The sequence below is a fragment of the Anser cygnoides genome, chromosome 13 (genome assembly GCF_040182565.1).
Source record: "Anser cygnoides isolate HZ-2024a breed goose chromosome 13, Taihu_goose_T2T_genome, whole genome shotgun sequence".
In the NCBI taxonomy this organism is placed as follows: Eukaryota; Metazoa; Chordata; class Aves; order Anseriformes; family Anatidae; genus Anser; species Anser cygnoides.
In genome coordinates, this window is record NC_089885.1 from 6,809,448 (window position 1) to 6,829,854 (window position 20,407).

At 64.6% G+C, this 20,407-nt stretch overlaps 2 protein-coding genes across 11 annotated transcripts in view; both read left to right on the top strand.

Moving 5' to 3' along the window:
* Nucleotides 1-16,996, top strand: part of NHSL2 (NHS like 2) — a 30,153-nt gene extending 13,157 nt beyond the window's left edge. For 4 of the 10 annotated variants that reach the window (XM_067005347.1, XM_067005338.1, XM_067005341.1 and 1 more), the window contains 7 exons: nt 9,607-9,759; nt 10,511-10,644; nt 10,846-11,050; nt 11,915-12,046; nt 13,173-15,290; nt 15,399-15,531; nt 16,210-16,996. In XM_067005347.1, the coding sequence (XP_066861448.1) occupies nt 9,607-9,759; nt 10,511-10,644; nt 10,846-11,050; nt 11,915-12,046; nt 13,173-15,290; nt 15,399-15,531; nt 16,210-16,522 (3,188 nt within the window). In that variant the 3' untranslated portion in view covers nt 16,523-16,996. Of the gene's footprint in view, nt 1-2,036; nt 2,227-2,357; nt 5,037-5,056; nt 7,244-7,849; nt 8,115-9,606; nt 9,760-10,510; nt 10,645-10,845; nt 11,051-11,914; nt 12,047-13,172; nt 15,291-15,398; nt 15,532-16,209 lie in introns of those variants that run through there. The other 6 variants (XM_067005344.1, XM_067005346.1, XM_067005345.1 and 3 more) reach the window with 6 other exon arrangements.
* Nucleotides 16,997-18,340: 1,344 nt separating this feature from the next.
* Nucleotides 18,341-19,135, top strand: PIN4 (peptidylprolyl cis/trans isomerase, NIMA-interacting 4). The gene is made up of 4 exons (XM_048079780.2): nt 18,341-18,487; nt 18,595-18,662; nt 18,737-18,856; nt 18,959-19,135. The coding sequence occupies exons 1-4, from the start codon at nt 18,448-18,450 to the stop codon at nt 19,115-19,117; spliced, it is 387 nt and encodes a 128-aa protein (XP_047935737.1). The 5' UTR covers nt 18,341-18,447; the 3' UTR covers nt 19,118-19,135.
* Nucleotides 19,136-20,407: the final 1,272 nt, after the last annotated feature.

Below are 20,407 nucleotides of genomic sequence, written 5' to 3' on the forward strand. Positions count from 1 at the left end.
GTGGCCATGTGGGGGACAGCATGCCAGTGCCATGCCCTGCGCCCCAGCAGCGTCACTGGCACCACGTCCCCCGCAGTGGGCTCATACGTCGTGGTGAGGATATTACAGCATGTGGCACTTGTCTGGGTCTGTGCTGGTTGTCCTGTGCAGTGGCTTTTGCTTGCATTTGCTGCTCCCAAGCTGGAAGGAGCTCTGGGTGCCCAGGGATTGGGGTGCAGCTTGGTGGGGTGCTCAGGGCTCGGGTACCCACATCCCCTTGGCAGTCTGCACGTGCCTGACCCCTGCATGGGCAGCAGAGACCTTACAGCGTGCCCTGTGCTGGTGGTGTTGTTGGGGTATGCGAAGCTCACGGGGGACACTCGTACAGCTCCCGGGCTGCCGAGCAAGGAAACTTGTGCTGCTGCGCTGGAGGAATCCCAGGAATGCAGAACCCAGAGGGGACACGAGGTGGCACGGCAGCCTCAGCCCGGCGTTTTGGGAGCTGCAGGCAGAGCGGTACCAGAGCCAGGCCAGCCTCGCAGGGGCCACTCTGGAGGTCACCTTCGGGGGCGATGGGGAGGCGCAGGGAGGGCAGGCTCAGGGCTCGGCTTCCCGAGCTCTGCCAGCACCCTCCAGCTCGGTGGGCACCCCGCAGCACCCCTTTCGCCTGGCCTTGGGCAGCACTGGGCGCAACGCACGCCGCAGCCTGCTTTCAGCAGCATGGGGCTGCGCAGCCCCGGTCCCGTTCTCCTGTCCTTGGCTCGGGCCCCGAACCATTGTTCTCCAATGAGCTCATCCGAGTCGCTAGTTACTTTATTTATTTATTTATTTATTTATTTATTTATTTATTTTTAACGTGGTCTCTTGGCCAGAAAATAATCAGCTCATCCACTTAGCGAGTGTTTATGGCTGCTTCAAAGAAGCTGCTTTCTGCGCCAGCGGAGGGCTGCTGTGGGAGCGGACAGCGGCAGCGGAGGAGGAGATGGGTGTGGGGCATCCCCGCAGGGGGGGAGGACGAGCGGGGTCCCCGCCGCCTGGGACAGGGCGCGTGCTGGGGCAGGGGGCTCCGAGAAAATATCTGCTGGGACGGTGTTTCTGCAAGCCGCCCGGGCTTGCCCTGGTGCCTCGCTTTCCTGGGCGAGGTGGGGGCTCGTCCCCGCGAGCCGGGGGTGGCACAGCTGGGCCCCCGCACCGCCGCAGCTGTCACACCCACCTGCTCCCGCATCAGTCACACACGCCGCCGCTCCTTGCGCCAAGTACTGATCCAATTTGTGGCTGTTGCCATAACAACCTCCCGGCGCTTTCTGGTCCTTTCTGTCGCTGCACAAGATGCTGAGCTTCGGCGGGTGAGGGATGCTCGAACCCTCCCGGCCCAGGATGGAGCGGGTCGGCTGAGCAGGCGCCGAGCACCCCCAGCCTCTGGGTGTAAGGGCCCTTTGCCAGCCGGGTCCCAGCGCAGCGTTCGGGTCGCTGGGCGCTCCCTGCTTCCCCCAGCACACCTCCCAGGGTCGCTGTCAGACAGACACCCCATCACCCACAGGCCCGGGTCCCCACCACCCATGGCCCCTGCGATGCACGGCACCTCGCGTGGGCTTTCCCCGATGGGGCAGCGTCCCCGAGAGCCCACCCGCAGCCTCCCTGCTCCCTCGGCACCGCCGCAGGGCTCCGGCTCCCCTCGGGGCCGGCCACGGAGAGCTGCCTCGGCGGCGGCCGGCCTGGAGGGCCCGGGGAGCGGTGCCACCCCCGCAGCCCCCCCGGGCACCCTGTCCGCCAAGGGGTGCCCCCCTCACCGGGCTGTGCCTCCCGCCGAGCCCGGGACCCCCATCCCCGCACTCCGGGCCGCCTCCTCCCCGCTCCCCCCGGCAGCCGTGCCCGTGTCCCCCCCCCGCACCCCGCCGCCGCCCCCGGCCGCCCCCCGCAGCCGCCGCCATTGGGCGCGATCGCGCTCCGCGGCCCCGCCGCGGCGGGCGGGCTCCGAGGGGGCGGGCGGGCCGGCGGCCGCCGCGCCGATGCGGCGGGCGCTCGGTGCGGCCCGGCCCGGCCCGGCTCGGCCCGGCCCGGCCCGGCTCGGTTCGGTTCGGCTCGGCTCGGTTCGGCTCGGCGGGGGAGGCATGGAGGCGGCGGGGAGCGGCCCGGGGGCGGCGGAGCTGTGACCACCTGGGCCGGGCGAGCAGCGCCGGAGGATGGGCAACGCGCAGCGGAAGGCGCCGCGCAGCCAGCGGCGGGGCAGGATGCGCTCAGCAACAGGTACCGGGGGCCGGCACGGCACGGCACGGCACGGGGCGGCACGGCACGGCACGGCACGGCACGGGACGGGACGGGGCGGCACCGGACCCGCTCCCCGCGCGCCCCCCCCCTTCGCTCCCCCCGGTGCCTGGTGCCGGTGCCCCCCGCCGCGGGCTGGGACGGAGCCGGCGGCAGCGGCGGCAGCAGGGGAGGGGGCGGCTCGCCCTTGGCCGCGGCCTCCTGGTCCCTGCGGGTCGCTTGGAGGACGCGGGTGAGGTCACCTCCAGCTGAGCTGCGCCTCGCTGCCGGGGACGGCAAGCAGTGGGGCTGCCGCGGGGCCCCGACCCCGCCGCCCCGCTCCGCACCGGCCCCCGGTGCGTGGCACGGGTGCCGCCGGGTGGAGGGGGGGCGAGCTGCGGGAGGGGGAGCCCCAGGCTGTGGGGAGCCAGCTCTGGCACGCAGGGAGCCAAGCCCCAGATTGCAGGGAGCGAGCCTCACGTTGCCAGGAGCACGCTCCGAATTGCGGGGAGCGAGCCCCAGGTTGCAAGGAGCAAACCCTAGGTTGCGGGGAGCGAGCCCCAAATTGCAAGGAGCAAGCCCTAGGTTGCAGGGAGCGAGCCCCAAATTGCAAGGAGCAAACCCTAGGTTGCAGGGAGCGAGCCCCAAATTGCAAGGAGCAAGCCCTAGGTTGCAGGGAGCGAGCCCCAAAATGCAAGGAGCAAGCCCTAGGTTGCAGGGAGCGAGCCCCAAAATGCAAGGAGCAAGCCCTAGGTTGCAGGGGCGAGCCCCAAATTGCAAGGAGCAAGCCCTAGGTTGCAGGGAGTGAGCCCCAAATTGCAAGGAGCAAGCCCTAGGTTGCAACGAGCGAGCCCTGAGTTGGTGGGAGCAAGTACCGGGTTGCAAGAAGCCAGCCCCGAATTGAATGGAACCAGCACCCAGGTGCAAGAAGGCTGCCCCAAACCGCACGGAGCCAGCCCCCGTCTTCGTGGAGCCGGCCCCAGCTCGTGAGGAGCCATCTCTGTTGCAGAGGCCTGCGTGCGCTGGCCCTAGAGCTGGGCCCTGCTGAGGCGGGGAGCCCGGCCCCGCGCAGCCCCCAGCACCCCCAGCCCCCACCTCCCACCAGCCGCGAAGGCAGCGGGTGTCTCTGAGGGGTCTCTCACCACGAGCTGTCAGGCAGAAAGCCCAGCAAATCTGCAGTGGGAGTTTGGGGGGGGGAGCATGGGGCGACCGAGCACAGCTGCCCTCTGAAAAAGCTGGGTCGAACAAGCAGGACCTGTCTGGTCACTCCTTTGTCCCCACCTGGCCGGCCCAGGCAGTTCAGCAACCCTCTCCAGACACCGGGAAGCTCGGCTTCCCTCTGCGACCCAGCCCAGCGCCTGGAAATGCCAGAAAAGCTGGGACGCTGAGGTCTGGCAGGGCTCTGGGCCCCAGGGCCAGCCGTGATCCGCTGCCCTGCGCGCTCCTGCGGGCTCGAGAGCGGGGAGGTGGCAGCGCGGGGAGCAGCGGGGAACTTGGCAGCCCTGGGAGGGACCTCCGGCAAATCGCTTGGGAGCCGCACAAAAACGTGGAGTGATTGTCACAGCCCAAGTGACTGTCACAGCTTAATAATGAGCGGGCAGAGGGGGTGGAAGTACAGCCTGTCTCTGTATAATTTTGCAGCTGCTGTTGTAGCGGGTGGCGCAGAGGACTGAAATAGGGCAAAAGAGAGCTTTAGGTCAGGAGGGGCTGCTGTGCGCTTGGGCGCTGTGGGATGCTGAAGGATGGTGGGCTGCCTGACACAGTGTCGGTGCCCTCTTGGCTTGGGATGTGGGTAGTGGCCAGGCCATGGGGTTTGGATGGGCCTGGGGGTTTGGGATGCTGGCCTGCACCCTGCCCCTGTCTCCTGCCCCAGCTGGTGCTCACAGCTCGCAGGGGACCAGAGCTGATTGTGCTTCTCCTACCAGAGCTGGCAAAGCTGTGCCTGGGTTCCTGGGAGTCCAAGCTCCCGCTTGGCCGAAAAACATCTTTGATATTCCCCTATTGCCAGCGATTGGGTGGGGGCTCTCAGGTCACTGTGTTTTCGGGAAACCATCAGCAGCAGATGCTCAGGAGTTGTTCTGACACACATCGTATAGGGGCTGGTGGAGGGGCACCGGGGGAATCTGCTGCCGCGTTGTCCGTGGCCGTTGCTGGTGCGTGTCGGAGCAGGTCTGCTTGTCTCCCCCATCTATCAGAGCCATGTGCAAGTGCTGCCTGGGTTGCAAGCGCTTGGGGGAAATTAACTCTGCTGGCATCTGCTGCCTTCGAAGCATCCCATCCTTTGGGCCTGAAGCATCACTGAGTGCAAGGCACATGTTCCCCACGCTGCCCCAGTCTCAAAAATCAAGCCCGTCCCAAGTCAAGCCAGTGCTTGGAGCTACATTCCCATCTCTGCTGCAATCCTGGCTCCCAGGGGCCTCAGTCCTCCTGGAAAATCAGGCTCCGCTTTACAAATCCTTGGGGTGCTTGGAAAGTGGTCCCTGTGGAGTCTCCGCTTGTGGCGTTCGGCAGGAGGCAAGCCAAGGGGAAGCCCTGGGGGGCTCCTGCAGCACCCAGGGTGAAAGTCGAGTGAATTCAGAAAGCTGTGACATGGGAAGGAAGAGGGGACGGGGCTGTGACAATGGGCTGCTGGCGCTGACTCAAACAGCCAGTTCCTGGTCGTTTCCTTTCCCTCCGGGCTGGGGACGGGGCCGGAGGCAGGGAAGGCGGAGGCAGCTCATTTCTCGCCGTGTTTTTTTGCTGCACGGAGTCCCGAGCGCCGGCTGCAGCCATGGCCAAGGTGGAGTGGCTCCTCGCACCGTGGCACCGGGAAGGTAAGGCAGGAGGGCAGCAGTGCTTGCAGGGATTTGGGGTGCCCAGTCGGGGAACAGGGACGTGGAGGCTCTCGTCTTCAGAGGCCGTCCGATAGGCATGGATGGGGTCAGTGCTGCCCAATGCTGCAGATGTTGTCCCCGCTATCCCAGCGTGGCCTTGGTTGCGATGTGTCCCCTTCTCTTTTAAGCCCTCCCTACTGCTCCCCAGCCCATCTGGGCTGTCCTCGCTCTGACGAAGCCACAGCGGTGCAGATCCCCCCCGGCACGGGCTGCGGGGCCACGCTGAGGGTGCAGCGGCCAGGAGCCTCGCCGCCCTCGCTGTTGCTCCTGCTGCGGCTGATTTCACATCTCGGGCCCCTTTGTCCCGGGGCCTGGCCACGTTCCCCTCTCAGGCAACTTCCTCGCATTGTCCTGGCCCCGCGGAGTGCAAAACCAGCAGGGCACAGGGGAAACGGCGCTTTCCTGGAAGCGCCCGCTCCCAGCGCGGGACCGCAGCCTCCCCGGGAGAGCCACGGGCACGGCGCGGGGCGGCCGCAGGACCGGGTGGCCGGGCTCCCTGCCTCCGGAGCCACGCACCTGGCTGGCTCCCGCTCACAGGCAGCCACAAAAACCAGCAGTGTTGCGGGCTCGCTCGCTTCCCTGCCACCGTTCCCAACGTCCCCGCTGTCACTGCACGAGTGACAGCGCGCTGGTTGCTGTGGTGACTGCTCCCAAAGCGGCACGGTGGCCCTGCGTGCCCCCACAGACACTGAGCCGGGGACCGAGCTGGCAGGAGGACCCCAGCGGGGCCACCGGCGTCCGGCTGGCACCACGCATGGGGAGCACACGTGTCCCCTCCGCCCTCGCCCCACACAAGGCATGGACCGCTTGGGATCCAGCTGGAGAAACAGGGCTTTTATCTGTTTTGTCTGATCTCACCACAGGGCTGGGCAGGCGGACTGCCCTAGCGTGGTGTTAACTCTGAGCCCTACTGACGGACGGTGGCGTTAACTGTTTGGCTGCTGGTGCTTTTCACAGAAACCTCTCCTGCAATCCAACCTTCCTTCTGTGAGCTGAGTGACCCTCACAGCTGCCAAACCCACCCACCCCTTCCAACAGCTTCTGCAGTGCTGTTATCTCCTGTCAGTACAAAAATCAGCTGATTGCATGTGAAACGGGGAGAATAAGAAGAGCCTGGAGCCTCAGGCAAATTTGCTGTAGCAGGCTGGTGTGATTATTTAATGTCACAGCCCCACCAGGTGCCGTGCAGTGCCACAGGAGGGGCTGACATAGTGTGCTGGGGTCCCGGCACGGGCACCCAGCTCAGGAGCCTGGAGCCCTGGCCTCAGCCAGCAGCTGGCAAAACATCTGCGTGGATGTTTCGTGTCTCGGGCACGCTCCATCCCGCGCGCAGCAAGCGCCTGTGGCAAGGTCTGCCTGGCACTCGTCGCCCTCTCCTAGCACCGGGCGTGGGGTTCTCAGCGGGACGTTGCTCTCAATCTGGGGACATCGTTTGGGCCTGGGCGGCCGTCCACGCCTGGGGCTGCGGCACACACGGATGCCGCTCCGTGTCTCAGCGGGGCAGCTGGACCGGTGGCTCCGAGTTCAGCATGGGGTGAGCTTGGGACAGGAGGCGCTTTCCGCGGCGGCTGCCAGCTCCTGCTGTTTGCTATTTTCTCTTCCTCTCCGCTCGTCGCAGAGCAGTGTGCGCTTTGGCTCCGGACCACGGGGACTGTCATCGGGCCACACGCGCCGGGAGAGAGCGCTCGCCGTGCCGGCAGCAGGTCGGGGCGCTCGCTCGAAGCCGGTGCCATAACGTCGCCGGTGCTGCGGCGCGCCGGTTCCAGCCGGCGGCATTTGGGTTGCTGGTCGGGATCGATCGCGGCCTCGAAGTTCGCAGCCTTCATCCTCCGGCGCGCTCGGGCTGGCGGCAGCTGGCATGCCGCTGTGCCGATGCCCGTTGCCATGGCTGCCCTGCTGATGGTGCACCGCCTGCCGCTGCCGTCGCATCGCTCCCGCGGTACCTCCGCGGCGGCAGCGAGGAGCCGGGCGGCACGGGCTGCGCTGCCGGTGCTGCCCGCTGGCCTGGGGCGCGCTTGAGAAGGAAAAGTTTGGCCGTGTGGTTTCCGGCAGGAGACGTCATCTTACGATAGCTTCGGCCTGAATCAGACAGCTCCTGATGGCTCTGTCGAATATCTCGCTGTGGATTCGGGATGCCTGGGCAGTAGGTAAATGTGGGTGCTGGCGTGGAGCGGGGGTGGCTCAGGAGATGCGCGGGGTGAGCACATAGGCTGTGCTCTGCAGCTGGCAGTCCTAGGAGGGGCCAGACCTTGGCTCGAGCTTCACTCTGGTCCTAAAGCAGGAGCAAAATCCCCTTAGCTTGAGTCCTGGACCTGATGCCACCACAGGCACCACCCTCGCCCAAGCCTGAACACTCACTCACACTCTGCAAACTGTCACCAAGGTCGCGGAGCCACTGCTTAGCCCTGCATGCAGACACTGCCCGGCCCTGGGGCGAGGGGCAGAGCTGTCTGTGAGCAGGACGATCCCCCGGGAGACATCCTGGCTCCTGCGAGGTGACCCCCCGCCGGTGAGGCTTGTGTCAGAAGTGCTGGGGGATGCGGGATGGAGCCAGGAGCCCGGCTGTGCTCTCCCTTCCAAAAACAGCCAGGCCCTTGGGAGCACAGCAGGGCCACGCTGCCGGCTCCACGCGCCACGTTGCAGAGCCACCGCGTGATGCCCCCCCCCACCCAAAAAAAAAACCCTCTGAGCACCTGCACCCGGGGAGCAAACGCCGAAGCGCCAGGGCATTACACTGGCTCCTGCACGCAGCCCTGAGCCGTGTGCGCACAGCGCAGCCCCTCATGGCACCACAGGGTGCTGGGGTGGCCGGAGGGGGGGGGCGGCTTTCTGGCGCAGGCAGGGTGTCACGGTGCTGGAGCCCTGCCCTGGGGGACGGCTGCAGGGCCGCCCCGCCGGCTGCCCAGGCATGCTTCCGCTTTGCTCAAGGGCGGCCCCGAGTTTCGGTGCTGCCGTTTGCCCGCCGGGTTGCAGCCGGCGGGGTGGGCGCCTGGGGGTGCCGAGGGTGCCGGGGTGGAGGTAAGGTCCCCTGCTCGGGGCAGGAGGGAAGAGGAGGGAGGGGGGGACTGTGGTTTGGGGCGTCCCTCATTTCCTGCGTAGCGGCTGCGGGGTCTGCGGGGTAGGGGGGAAGCAGGATGCCCAGAGCCTGCTCCGTGCATGGCCTGTGCTCCTTGTGCCGTCCGTCACCTCTGCCCAGACCTCCGTCCTGCCCGAGCATTGTGTCTCTGGGCACCAAGCTAGGAGGCAAGAGGAGGAGAAGCCGTGCTCCTGCTCAAAAAAATGGGGCTGCACTCACCCGCAGCAGGGGAAATTTCATCCCCGGCTGCTGGGCTGCTCTGGGCACAGCACTGCCCTGTGCGCGCCCTCTGGGACGGGGCTTTTGCAGCCGACGAAGCCTTGGTGTGATTTACACGCGCACGCCCCGACACCTCTTGGTTGATATGGAAACAAGTCAAATTATTTAAAGGAAAGGAAAAAAAAAAAAGGGCTTGTGTTAAGGCACGTCGTTATGGTAACACAAATTATAAAAGTAACTAGGCTAGGGACCAGGCACGTTGCTTTTGGATGCTGGGTGTTGTGCAGGCTGTGCCGCTCGGCTCTGCTGGAGCTGGGGGCAGGGTGGGCAGCACGGGCGATGCTCGGGGCACGGCGGGCTGGGGCCGCAGTGGCCCAGGTGGCCACGGCAGGCTCAAGTAGTGTGGGAAGAGGGGGCACCAGCAGCATGCCGGTGCAGGGAGGTGCTGGGCAGCCACGACCCGTTGCGGTGCAGTCCCCTTTCACCAAACCCACCCCGTTTGCTTCCTCTGCCTGCTTGGGTGGGGTCTGGCACGAAGCGGGTGCTGCGGCCGGAGGCGCTGACGCGCTCGCTGGGGACAGGCACCCGCGGTGCAGGGGCGAGGGGAAGTGTTTGCCACGCAGGAAATAGGAATGGGTGTGCACACAGAGCCTGCCTGGACCCCGGTGCCATCAGAAAGCCCTCATCCTCTGCTGGCTCGCCACCCTTCCCTGCTAAATGTGAGTTATGCTGGGCAATGCGTCCCCTCTTCTGGAGCTGGTGGATGAAGTGAGCGTGACGAAAAGGTGCCGTGTCCATTTGCACCCTCCTTTTAGGCTGCAATTTCTGCTCTTCTGCAGCAAGGAGGTTGCTTCACCGCTGTGCGCTGCCTTTCCTGCACCCAAGAGCAGCTGTGCAATCAGCCGGGGTGACAGGGTGATTTCTTCCTTCCCCAATTTCACCCTGCTCCCGGCTTGGCTGTCTCCGTCCGCCCACAGGAGCGTGTCCGGTGCCTGCAGCAGCAGCAGCGGTGGCGATGGGCTCTGCTCCTGCAGCCTGCGGGGGTGGCTTTGCTGGGGCGTGACACAGACACATCCCCGTCCCTGTGTTCCTGGAGGGACAGGCAGGCAGGATGAGCACACTGTGCTGGCTCAGCATCAGCCCCGAACCCGCAGCAGCACTCGCGGGAAAGCTGGCCGCCTGCCTCCCTCTCATTCTGCTCCCTCCTGCTCGCAGCCACCTCTAACCTGGACCTTGAGAGCAAGAAAGCCGCCCACACCAAGCTGTCATGGCAGCAGCCCGTGAACGTCTTCCTGGCTGCCGGCCGCCCGCCGGGCATGGAGCAGCTGCACCAGGAGGCTCAGCTCAACCTCCAGAGCTTGCTGCAAGGTAGTGGGGCGAGGCGGTCCGGGGTGGCAGGGACGGGCACGGCTCTGGGTGTGCTGCAGCGAGGCCATCTCCCCACATGCACTTGTCCAAGCCACTCCTTCGTCCTCGCCAAGCTGCAAAAGCCAGGTCCCCAGGAGGTCCCAGGCTCCAGCAGCCCGTCCTCCGCACTGGTCCTCTCCCAGGTCCCTGCTGAAGCCATCAGTGACCGTGGCCAAGAAGTGGCACCTGGGGCTGCCGAGCACCCGCCAGCCCCGCGGCGCGTTCCTGCCCGCGAGGAGGGGGCCGGGGCTGCCAAGCCGTTTAATCGAATCAGCGTGGCTGTTGATCTTGTTTCCTTCCAGTTTCTTCATCGCGACGTCATGCAGCCTCAGATCAGATGCTTTACAGGCATCGATTAGATCAGCAGCCTGGCCTTCGCCCAACTTGTAATCTCATTAAGCCAGCCCGAGCAGACCTGGTTTCCGTGCAAGGCCATAATGACCAGCATTAATTAGCTCAACAATTACAGGGCGGGAGATGCTCAGTTCCCTGCTGGCCATCCCCAGCCGGGCTTGCTGCCCCCTGAGATCTGGTGCTTTCTCAGCCCTGGCCCTGCTCCACAGGATCTGCTGGCAGCACGGGCACGGTCCCCTTCCCTGCATCCTGAGCCACCCGTGCTGAGCAGGGACAGACAGACCGGGGACAGACGCCTTTGTGCTCCTCCTGCCACCGAGCTGGCAGCTGGAGCAGGGTCCTGCCATTTCCCTTGCAGAGGAGTATGAGGAGCAGTACGAGAGCAGGGTGACCGGGCAGACCTTCCGCGCCGCCGGCCACCCGTCCCCCGGCACCCCCCCGGAGCCCTCACCCCGTCCCCCGCCCTCCAAGCGCCTCGAGTTTGTGCTTATGGTGAGTCCTGGGGCCCTGCTGTGCAAGGAGCCTCGTGCCCAAGCATTCGGTGGGGCAGCGGGGCAGGGCGGTACAGCCCCAGCATCGGGTGGAGAAAATGGGTTGGCACGGCTGATGGGACAGCAGGACCAGAGGTGGCCCTTTCTGTCCCCCCCACATGCCCCGGGGTGGGTTTGGCCGGACACGTGCCTTTCCCTGCAGCCCCCAAGCCGGCGAGCCAACGACGAGGAGAGCAGCGGTGCCACCGCGCTGGGCGTGAGGCCACCCGACGCCTCCCTGAGCCTCCCCACCACCCCCGACAAGCAGACAGCCTGGCCCAGGGCCTTCCCCCTGCCCACCGTGGAGGAGAAGCAGTGGCACCAGTCCTGTTCCGTCCAGACCAACGTTGTCCCCATCAATGTCTCGGGTAGGGCGGCGGGGCCGGGACCCGGGGAAGGCTGCTCCCAGGGGGATGCAGGGTGGTGGGAGGGCACGCTGGGGCTGCAAGCCCGTGTCCCTGCCGGCCCCGTGCGGACAATAGGGGACAGCAGTGCCACGCTCGTGTGTGTCATTCCCTGCCATCTCTCCTGCCATCTGCAACTTTGTGCATCCGATCCACCAGCCACGCTGCCATCCGGTCTCTCGTTTCTGCCACGCTGCCCCACCAGCCGGTTCTGTTGTCACCTTGGCTCGCACCACGCTCCGTCTGTCCATCCGTCCATCTGTCTGTCCTCGTGGGGCTGCAGCTCCCAGCAGCGCAGAGCTGCCCGGCCCTTGCAGACATCCCATGGGCACGTCAAAGCCCTGGGGCCAGCAGCCGAGCGAGAGGCACCCCATGAAAGCAAAAGATGTCATCCTGCCCTTTCCCTCCGTGATGCAGAGACGTGCAGACACCCCTGCTGTTACTCACGCCCTTCTGTTACCCATGCCCGTGTCCCCAGTGTGTCCCAGCAGCCCGGTCCCATCAGTGACGAGGCGCAGCGGTGCGGGGTCCCACCTCACCAGCACCAACCAGAGCCCGTTGCTCAGCGCGGGGCCCGTCTCCGCCGCTCTCCGTGCATCCCACCCCCATCCGCAGCATCTCCGTGTTCCCACCAGCTGGCACCACCATCCCCACTGTGCCTCCATCCCCACCGCAGCTCGCACCGCGTGGCTCACCGTGCTCCTTCATCCCCCCCCCCCCCGCCCACCAGCAAGCCAGGGGACACCCGTGGTGGCCGCGGTGGCCGTGTCCTGCCGGTCGCAGCGATGGCGCTGGGCTGTGTACACAGCGTGTTTGTTTTGGCTACAGGGCAGCACTTTGCTAGGCACGCGAGTGCTCGTCACTCCCTGTTTAACACAGAGACCGCGATGAACCCCAAGTCCACCCTGCGGCGTAGACGGACCATTATCGGATTCCCTAACATGTCCCTGCGAGACCAAGGTGACAGCAAGAACCGCGCAGCCCCTTTCTTGCCCCAGGAGTGCCCGGGCCTGGCTGGCACCCACCTGAGCCTCCCTGAGGATGGGCAAAGGCGCACCAGGGGGCTGGGACGCCCCGGCCGTGGGGATGTAAAGGCCACCACAGAGGCTCTGCACCCTCCAGGGGAGCTGAGGTCCTGGGCATGCTGGTGACACTGGCCTGGCACCAAAGCTGGGTCATGATAGGGGACACCCCCCAGACCCCACGTTGGGGTTCAGCATGGTTATGGGGAGCAAAGTCTACTGAGATTTCTCCTAGTGGTGGCTCAGCTCCAAAGCTCCAGCCTGACCCCATGCCTGTCCTCACCAGCTGCGGGCAGACCCACAATGGTGTGATGAGGGTGCTGGTGTGGCTGAGCGTGCTTATGGCACCCCCAGCATAGCCACAGAACAGTGTTCGACCCCATCAGCACAGAATCCAGCCTGGCTCGGGGATCTTGTCGTGCCAGGGAAGGTGCAGAGAAATCAGAGCCAGGTTCTGCTCAGAGGTATGTGGGGACAGGAGGAGGAACCATGGCACCAAGGGGAATTCTCACGGAGTAGGTGGAAGGGATTTCCCTGTCAGTGGTCAACCACTGGGTCAGGAGCCCAGCAAGGTGTCATGGTTCGTCCTGTGGAGATGGCCAGAGCTCAACTGGATGCTGGTTGTCGTGGTCTGGCTGGGCCCAGGCCCCCAGGTCCCTTCCCACCGGCTTGTTCTGAGATGAGGTGGGACTGGGAGCCATCCTGTCCCTCCCTGGCCTGGGTGGTGATGCTCTTCCTGGTCCCTGTCAGTGTCCCCACACATGGAGACTCCTACCCTGGTGAGCTGTCCACGCACTTACGGCACATCCCAGCCGCCAGATCCCAGCAGAAGGGTTAACACGGGCTGGGACTGTCCCCAGCTGGGATGTGGCCACCCCAGTAGAGGGAGGTAGGAGAACATCTGTTGTCAACCCTTCCCTTGCAGTCAGCTGGGGTGCGTTTCAGGCATGGGCAGGGATACAGCCCCAGAGACGGGCGGCGGGGCAGGATGGTGCCACCGACCACCTGCGGGGCAATGCCCGGGGTGCTGCCAGCCCCCGCTCACCCCATGTCTGTCCTCGCAGGCAGCGCCAACGGCCCTGCGACCACCACACGCCCGCCCATCACCGAGCCCCTGTCCTGCAGCTTCGAGCCCGCAAGCGGGGGGAAGCCCGCCCAGGAGATAAGCCCCCGCCAGCCGCTCTCTGCCCCACTGAGGAAGACCTTCAGCGACCTCGGGGGGACGCTGCAGGCACGCTGCTGCCCACCCTCCACCCCCATGGACAACGTGGCCACCCCCGGCACCTGCAACGGGCCTCAGGGCACCCCCTTTCCCTCACCCTGGGGCGCCAGCTCCTTCAGCTACGCCGGCCCCCCCAGCCCCACTGCTGGCCAGGGCGCCTCACCGGGCAGCTCCGGCATGGGCTCACCCGCTGGCACCGACCGGGCGGCCTCCTTCTTCATCGCCCAGGAGGAGCGTGTGGGGAGCGCCGGGCCCGGATCCTTCACTGCTGCGGTGCCCGAGTCCCCCCCGGGCTCCGGGGGCCTCCGGAGGTGTGATGGACGAGAGGCCAGGGTGAACTTCTCGCCGACAAGCAAAGAGGAGCCGGAGCCGGCGTCGGAGCCGGCACGCCTCGGGGTGGAGCGGGCAGGGTGCCGCTTCCGCGAGCGGTCACTGTCGGTGCCCACCGACTCGGGGTCCCTCTGCTCCGTGGACATTGCCTACGCCGAGGCCCGGCGCAGCAGCACCAACTGCACCCTGGGCTACCCCAGCGCCGGCTCTGAAGGCAGTACCAGCACCGACAACATCTCTCTGGGGCCAGAGCCGGATGGCCAGCGGCGGCGGCGCTCCAAGAGCATCTCCCTCAAGAAGGCCAAGAAGAAGCCCTCGCCGCCCACCCGCAGCGTCTCGCTGATCAAAGATGGGCAGGATGGCCCTGCTGCCCTGGGGCTGCCCAGGGATCAGAGACCCAAGAGCCTGTGCATCCCGCTGGACCCCCCCAGCCACCGGCTGGTGCACGCGGACCCCCAGGGCAGGGAGCCCGACGGCCCGGCCGCCCCCCACCAGTGGTATCTGGCAGACTGGAAGACCGGCGATCCCTACCGGTCCCTCTCCGGCTCAAGCACGGCCACGGGGACCACAGCCATTGAGTGTGTCAAGGCACGGGGCAGCTCTGAGTCCCTCACGTCCCCCTCCATCTCCAGAGCCACAACACCCTCCCAGCTCTCGGCAGAGGCTGACCTCAAAACCTCCTCCCCGGGCAGGCCCACGGGGCTGATGTCCCCGTCCAGCGGGTACTCCAGCCAGTCGGAGACCCCCACCCCTACTGTCCCCACGTCGGCCATCCTCGGGCACTCCCCACACCAGGTGCGGGTGAGGCCGCTGGTCCCTGAGAGGAAGTCTTCACTGCCACCCACATCCCCCATGGAGAGGAGCCCCAAGTCTAGGCTGTCCTTCGACCTCCCTCTCACACCACCCGCCCACCTTGACCTCTCAGGGCTGAAGATCTCCCTGAAGGGGAAGACGAAGGTCAGCCGGCACCACTCCGACTCCACCTTCGGCACCAAGCTGGCCCAGAAGACGAGCCCCATCCAGCCCATCATGCCCGTGGTCACCCAATCCGACCTGCGCTCCGTCCGCCTGCGCTCCATCAGCCGCTCCGAGCCCGAGGACAATGTCGACGGCCTGGAGCATGCCGAGGATCCACCACGCGTCCCCTGCCCGGGCCCGGAGAGGAAGGTGAAGCCACCGGTGGCGGAGAAGCCGCCACTGGCCAAGCGGCCCCCCAGCATCCTGCCCAAGCCCCCGGCCCTGCGGGAAGAGGGCCCCCTGTCCCCTACGTCCCCACCAAGCATTGCTACCAAGGACGGCTTGGCAGCGCTGCGAAAAGGGGAGCCGAGGAGGGGCCCAGGGGAGCCCCGGCGGCTCTCACAGGGCAGCCTGGAGGATGAGCCGCGGCCGGAGGGGGAGCGGAGGAAGGCCAAGGTGCCACCGCCGGTGCCCAAGAAACCCAGCGTACTCTACCTGCCGCTCGCCCCAGCCCCGGTGCAGCAGGGAGGAGGTGCGGGGGACCCGGCACCCACCCCCAGCCCCATCATCACGCTGGACACCGAGCCCAGCTGCTGCCACCCTGACACTGATGACCCAATGCCCACGGAGGTCCCGGGCACAGCACAAGCTGGCGAGACCCCTTCGGAGCAAGGTGAGGGTCTACCTGGTTCTCCATGTTATACCCCAGGGAGAAGGGGCAGGGGGGTCCCTCCCCATCATCCCATGCGTTTCATGGCTGTCTTCTCCTCCCTGCAAACAGGCAGCTTGTCTGAGGCCGGCACAGAGGAGAAGAGCTTTGCCAGCGACAAGACAGCCGACTCCATCGCAGAGGAGGACGATGATGTCTTTGTGGCATCCCGTACCACAGAGGATCTCTTCACTGTCATCCACAGGTAGGGCCGGTATGCGGTGGTGGGCACGGCCGCCCAAGTGGCCCCTCCAGAGCCAACGTGGTTCTGTCCCCATCACTGGTGCCTGAAATTTTCTATGCTGGGGCTGCTGCTCAAGCTCAGGAACAAGCCCTTGGGAGGCTGTTGCTGCCTTGTGCGCTTCTGAGGGTCTAAGGAAGAAATTTTTCACAGTCAGGGTGGTGAGGCACTGGAACGGGCTGCCCAGAGAAGTTGTGGGTGCCCCATCATTGTGTTCAAAGTTGGGTTGGATGGGGCTTTGAGCAACCTGATCTAGTGAGAGATGTCAGTGCCCATGGCAGGGGGGTGGACAGGATGGTCTCTAAGTGTCCCTTCCAACCCAAACCATCCTGTGATGAATTCAGCAGAGCCTGCAGAACAGGACCTATGGCCAGGCTGGGCCACCATTTATCTATCAGCTTTGGGGCAAACTGGGGCCTGTCTACCAGGACAGCATTTGCAACATGAGCAAAAGCTCAGCACATCACCCACCCTTCGATGGACGGGTCAGGTTGTCTTCCTGCCCCAGCAGGGCTGGGCTGGTGCCATGCACTGCACCCCTTAAGTGCTGCCCTTCCCATTGCTGTGGGAACTCGCCACATCCCAAAGCGGTGGCAGCTCCTGCCTGGGGCTGCTCCCACCGCTATACTCTTTGTTGCTTAGGTCCAAGAGAAAGGTTCTGGGGCGGAAGGAGCCTGGTGACACCTTTGGCAGCCGGCCCAATTCCCACTCACCCGTGAAGACGTCGGGCTCACCAACAAGTGAGTCCCCTGCAGCAGTGGTCAGCACCGGGAAGTCCTCCAGCAGGAATGAAGATTTTAAGGCCCTGCTCCAGAAGAAGAGCAGTAAAACCAGTGCTGGTACCCGGCCATCTGCAGCTGAACTGCTTAAGACCACAAACCCGCTGGCTCGGAGGGTCATGACAGAGTTTGCCCCTGAGCTGGATGGTGCAAACAGCCCCAAAAGCCAGCCCTAACCTTGCACAGACCCTTCTTGGCCACAAAGGGCTCGAGATGGCTGCGGAGGGAGCCTCGCTGCGAGCGGTAGCTTTAGGCACTCAGGTCTCTGCAGAAGGGGTGTCCTGGCTGTCTCGCTGGGGCTTCTCTCATGCTCTCATTTCTTCCTCGGCAAATCCTCTTTGGTTCCTCTCCGATGGGAGAGCCGCCGTCAGAGAGGCAGTGTTGGGACCTGAGGCCCCCATGTCCCCGGCGGAGGCGGGCTGCTCACAGGAGGGAAGAGGCAGGCATGCAGCACCGCAGCGGGGACCGTCCCCTGCTGAGCTGGCCCCGGGACCCGGCACCTCCTGTGGCACTGGGCTGGCAGCTCCTGCTGCTCCTCGGGAACAGAGTGGGACAGCAGCCCCAAGCACCCTCCAGCACCCGCAGCAAAGCTAGCTTGAAACTGTTTGGTCACTCGGCATGTGGTACTTTAAATGGCTTTTTCTAATGCACAGTGGTGATGATGTTTTTTTCTCTTTTATTTGACGTTGTACCTTTAGTTTCCCAGGCAAAGGTCCCGGGTATGAGTTCGGCTGGAAACACGGAGATTTACTTTGGGAAGATGTAAGGAGGCTGTTTGGAAATGAGGTTGTTTTGGAAGAGCCACAAACTGTTCCCTCTCGTCAGCCAAAGCATCCTCCCTGCTGCATGGGGAGCGGGCGCCCCGGTGTCTGCAGCCCGTGCAATGACCTCAGGCCAAAACCCACCCCCTCGGAAGCCCCTGACAGTGCTGCATTTCTGAGAGCTCTCCAGCCCTTGCTGTGAACACAGACCCCAGGGTCACTCCACTGCGTCCCCCAAGGAGCCGTGCTCCACCAGCCACACCATACACGGGCCCCCACCAGCCTCCCAGGACAAGCATCTCCTGGACGTGAGGTGACTGGAGGCATGGGGAGCGCTCGGTCCTGAGGACGTGAGAAGGAAGGGGCTGCAGCAGGGCATCGCTGCCCAGAGGGGATGCCAGAAATTTCCTTTCCTGCCTCTGGCATCGCACTGAAGCACCCTGCAGAAGCAGGGTGGAGCTGCGCCTCCCGCAAACACCCGCAGCTTCCATCGCTGGGGGCCACACACAGCCAGGTGCAGAAACACAGACGGACGTGCTCCGGTCCACCTTACTCTGGGGGGTTCCCACCGTCCTGCCCACGCCCAGGGGTCACCCACACGGCAGGGGCTCCACCCCAGCGCTGTCCCCATGCTGCCCACAGTGCCACCATCCCCATGGCACACGCAGACCCCCCCGTGAGCCCTCACCAGGCCGCGGTGAGAGGCAGCGGGGCAGTGACACCCAGGGGCTGGGGGCAGCGTGGCAGGAGGCAGGGCTAAGCAGAAGCACCAGCCCTCCTCTTCCTCGGAGCAAGAAAGGGAGAGACAGTGCCCGCTGCCGAAACGGGGTGTTTGGGAAGTTTGCGCTTTATTTCCTCGTGTCTTTCTGCCAGCTCTGGCACGCCCCAGCCTCCCTGTGTGGGGGAAGAACGATGCGGCTGGGGCCAGGCAGCACTGGGGAGGTGGGGGCTGAGGGCACAGCTTCAGCAGGGCTGGGGCGATCCGTGCCAGCCCAGGGAGCACGGGTCCCTGCCCAGAGCCGGATTTTACTCGGAAGGAGGCCCCGCTCTCCTTGCGCTTGTTTGTTGGCTGTCGGTTGCGGTGTTTTTCACCCTCTCCCATTGCTTGCACGTTGCGCCCTTCCCTCTCGCGGGGTTGCAGAATTGAGCCTGTAATTAGGATCCAGGCTGAAAAACTCAGGGAAAAAAAAAAGAGAGAGAAAAAAAAAAAAAGAAAGAAAGAAGGAAAGGAAAGATAGAGGGAAAAAAAAAAAAAAAAAAGGCGGGCCCGGGGGCTGGGGGCAGGCCCGGGGGCCGGCCGGGGCCTCACGGCGGCGGCGCGGGGCGGGGCGGCGGCGGCCATGGCTCCGAAGGGGAAAGGCGGCGGCAAGGCCGGCAAGGGTGAGCGGGGCCGGGGGAGCGGGGCCGGGCGAGGAGCGGGGCGGCGGGCCCGGGGCCGGTAGCGGCTCCCCGAGGCCCGTCCCGGCTTCAGGGCGCTGCGTTGGCAGGCGGCGAGGGCGGCGGCGGCAGCGAGGGCAAGGCGCGGGGCCCGAAGGGCGGCGGCAGCTCCGTTAAGGTGGGTACCGGCGGCACCGGGGCCCCCGCGGTGCCGCTCCCAGCGGGCTGCCACGGCCCCCTCTGCCCCCCCAGGTGCGGCACATCCTGTGCGAGAAGCACGGCAAGGCCATGGAGGCCATGGAGAAGCTCAAGGCCGGGGTGCGCTTCAGCGAGGTGGCCTCGCAGTACAGCGAGGACAAGGCCAGGCAGGGGGTAAGGCTGTCCCCCGGGCGGCCCCTCGGCCCGTCCGGCCCTAAAAGCGGTGCAGGGCGAGGCGCAGAGCCCTTCCCTAACCCTGGTGGCTCCTTCTTCCAGGGAGACTTGGGCTGGATGACCAGAGGCTCCATGGTGGGACCCTTCCAGGACGCCGCGTTCGCCTTGCCTGTGAGCAGCATGGACAAACCGGTGTATACGGACCCTCCTGTCAGAACAAAGTTCGGGTACCACATTATCATGGTGGAAGGCAGAAAATAAAGTGTGAATGACCGTTAAGTTCCTGACTGCTTGAATTCTGAGAGCGTCCCAGGCACCTAGAGCTTACAGCACATTGGCCGTAAGCAGCAGTGTGCTTGGAGACAGCCAGCCGTCCCTGCCGCTGGGGCAGGACGCGCAGAGTACAGCCAGCAGAGTACAGGACCCTGCACAGAGAGGTAAAGCATTCCGTGGAAAAAGGTCAAATTAGCGCTTCATGCTTTAAATCAGCTTCAGCTTGCAGGTGAGTCTCTTCTCTTCCAGCTGCAGCGGTGATGATCATCGAATGGTTGGAAGGGACCTTAAAGATCAACTAATTCCAACCCCCCTGCCATGAGCAGGGACACCTCCCACTAAATGAGGTTGCTCAAAACTGCATCCAGCCTGGCCTTAAACACTCCCAGGGACAGGGCATCCACAGCTTCTCTGGGCAACCTGTTCCAGCGCCTTGCCACCCTCATAATAAAGAATTTCTTCCTTATATCTAATCTAAATCTGCCCTCTTTTTGTTTAAAGCTATTACTCCTTGTCTTATTACTACCTGATAAAAAGTCCGTCCCCAGCTTTCCTGTAGCCCCCCCTTTAGGTATTAGAAGGTTGTTAAAAGGTTCTCCCAGAGGCTTCTCTTCTCCAGGCTCAACACCCCCAACTCCGTCATACTGTCTTTGTAGAAGAGGTGCTCCAGCCCCTTGATCATCTCTGTGGCCCTCCTCTGGACTCTTCTAATACATCCATGTCCTCCTTGTGCTGGGGCCCCAGAGCTGAACACGGTTCTCACGAGAGCAGAGCAGGGGGGGACAATCCCCTCCCTTGCCCTGCTGGCCACGCTGCTTTTGGTGCAGCCCAGGGTAGGGTTGGCTTTCTGGGCTGCAACTGCACATGGAAATGACATGATCTGTCCAACTGAAAGCTCAGGCTTTTCTCTGCAAATCTAACCAGCCTGAAAAGAGGGGTTCCCTCGGGCATTTACCCTTACCCCCACCAGGGAGAATGTGGACGGTTCACATGCTACAGGTTCTGCTCCAGAGCTCAGATTTAACCTGGGAAGAGCCTCCCTGTGGTAGAGGCAGAATAATGCTACAGCTAGAGCTCACAGCCGCTGCCCAGGGCAGGCTCCTCGTTCTTTCAGTTACCAGACCTTTACGAAGGCTGGAGGCTTGACTGAGCAGCAGCAGGGAGGGGGAAGGTGCAAGAGGAGTCCCCCTGCGTAAAAAGTCATCCACACCTTATCTAATCAAAGCTCAGGGAAGAAACTGTAACTTGAATAAGGGAAGAGAAGCAGAAAAAACACTA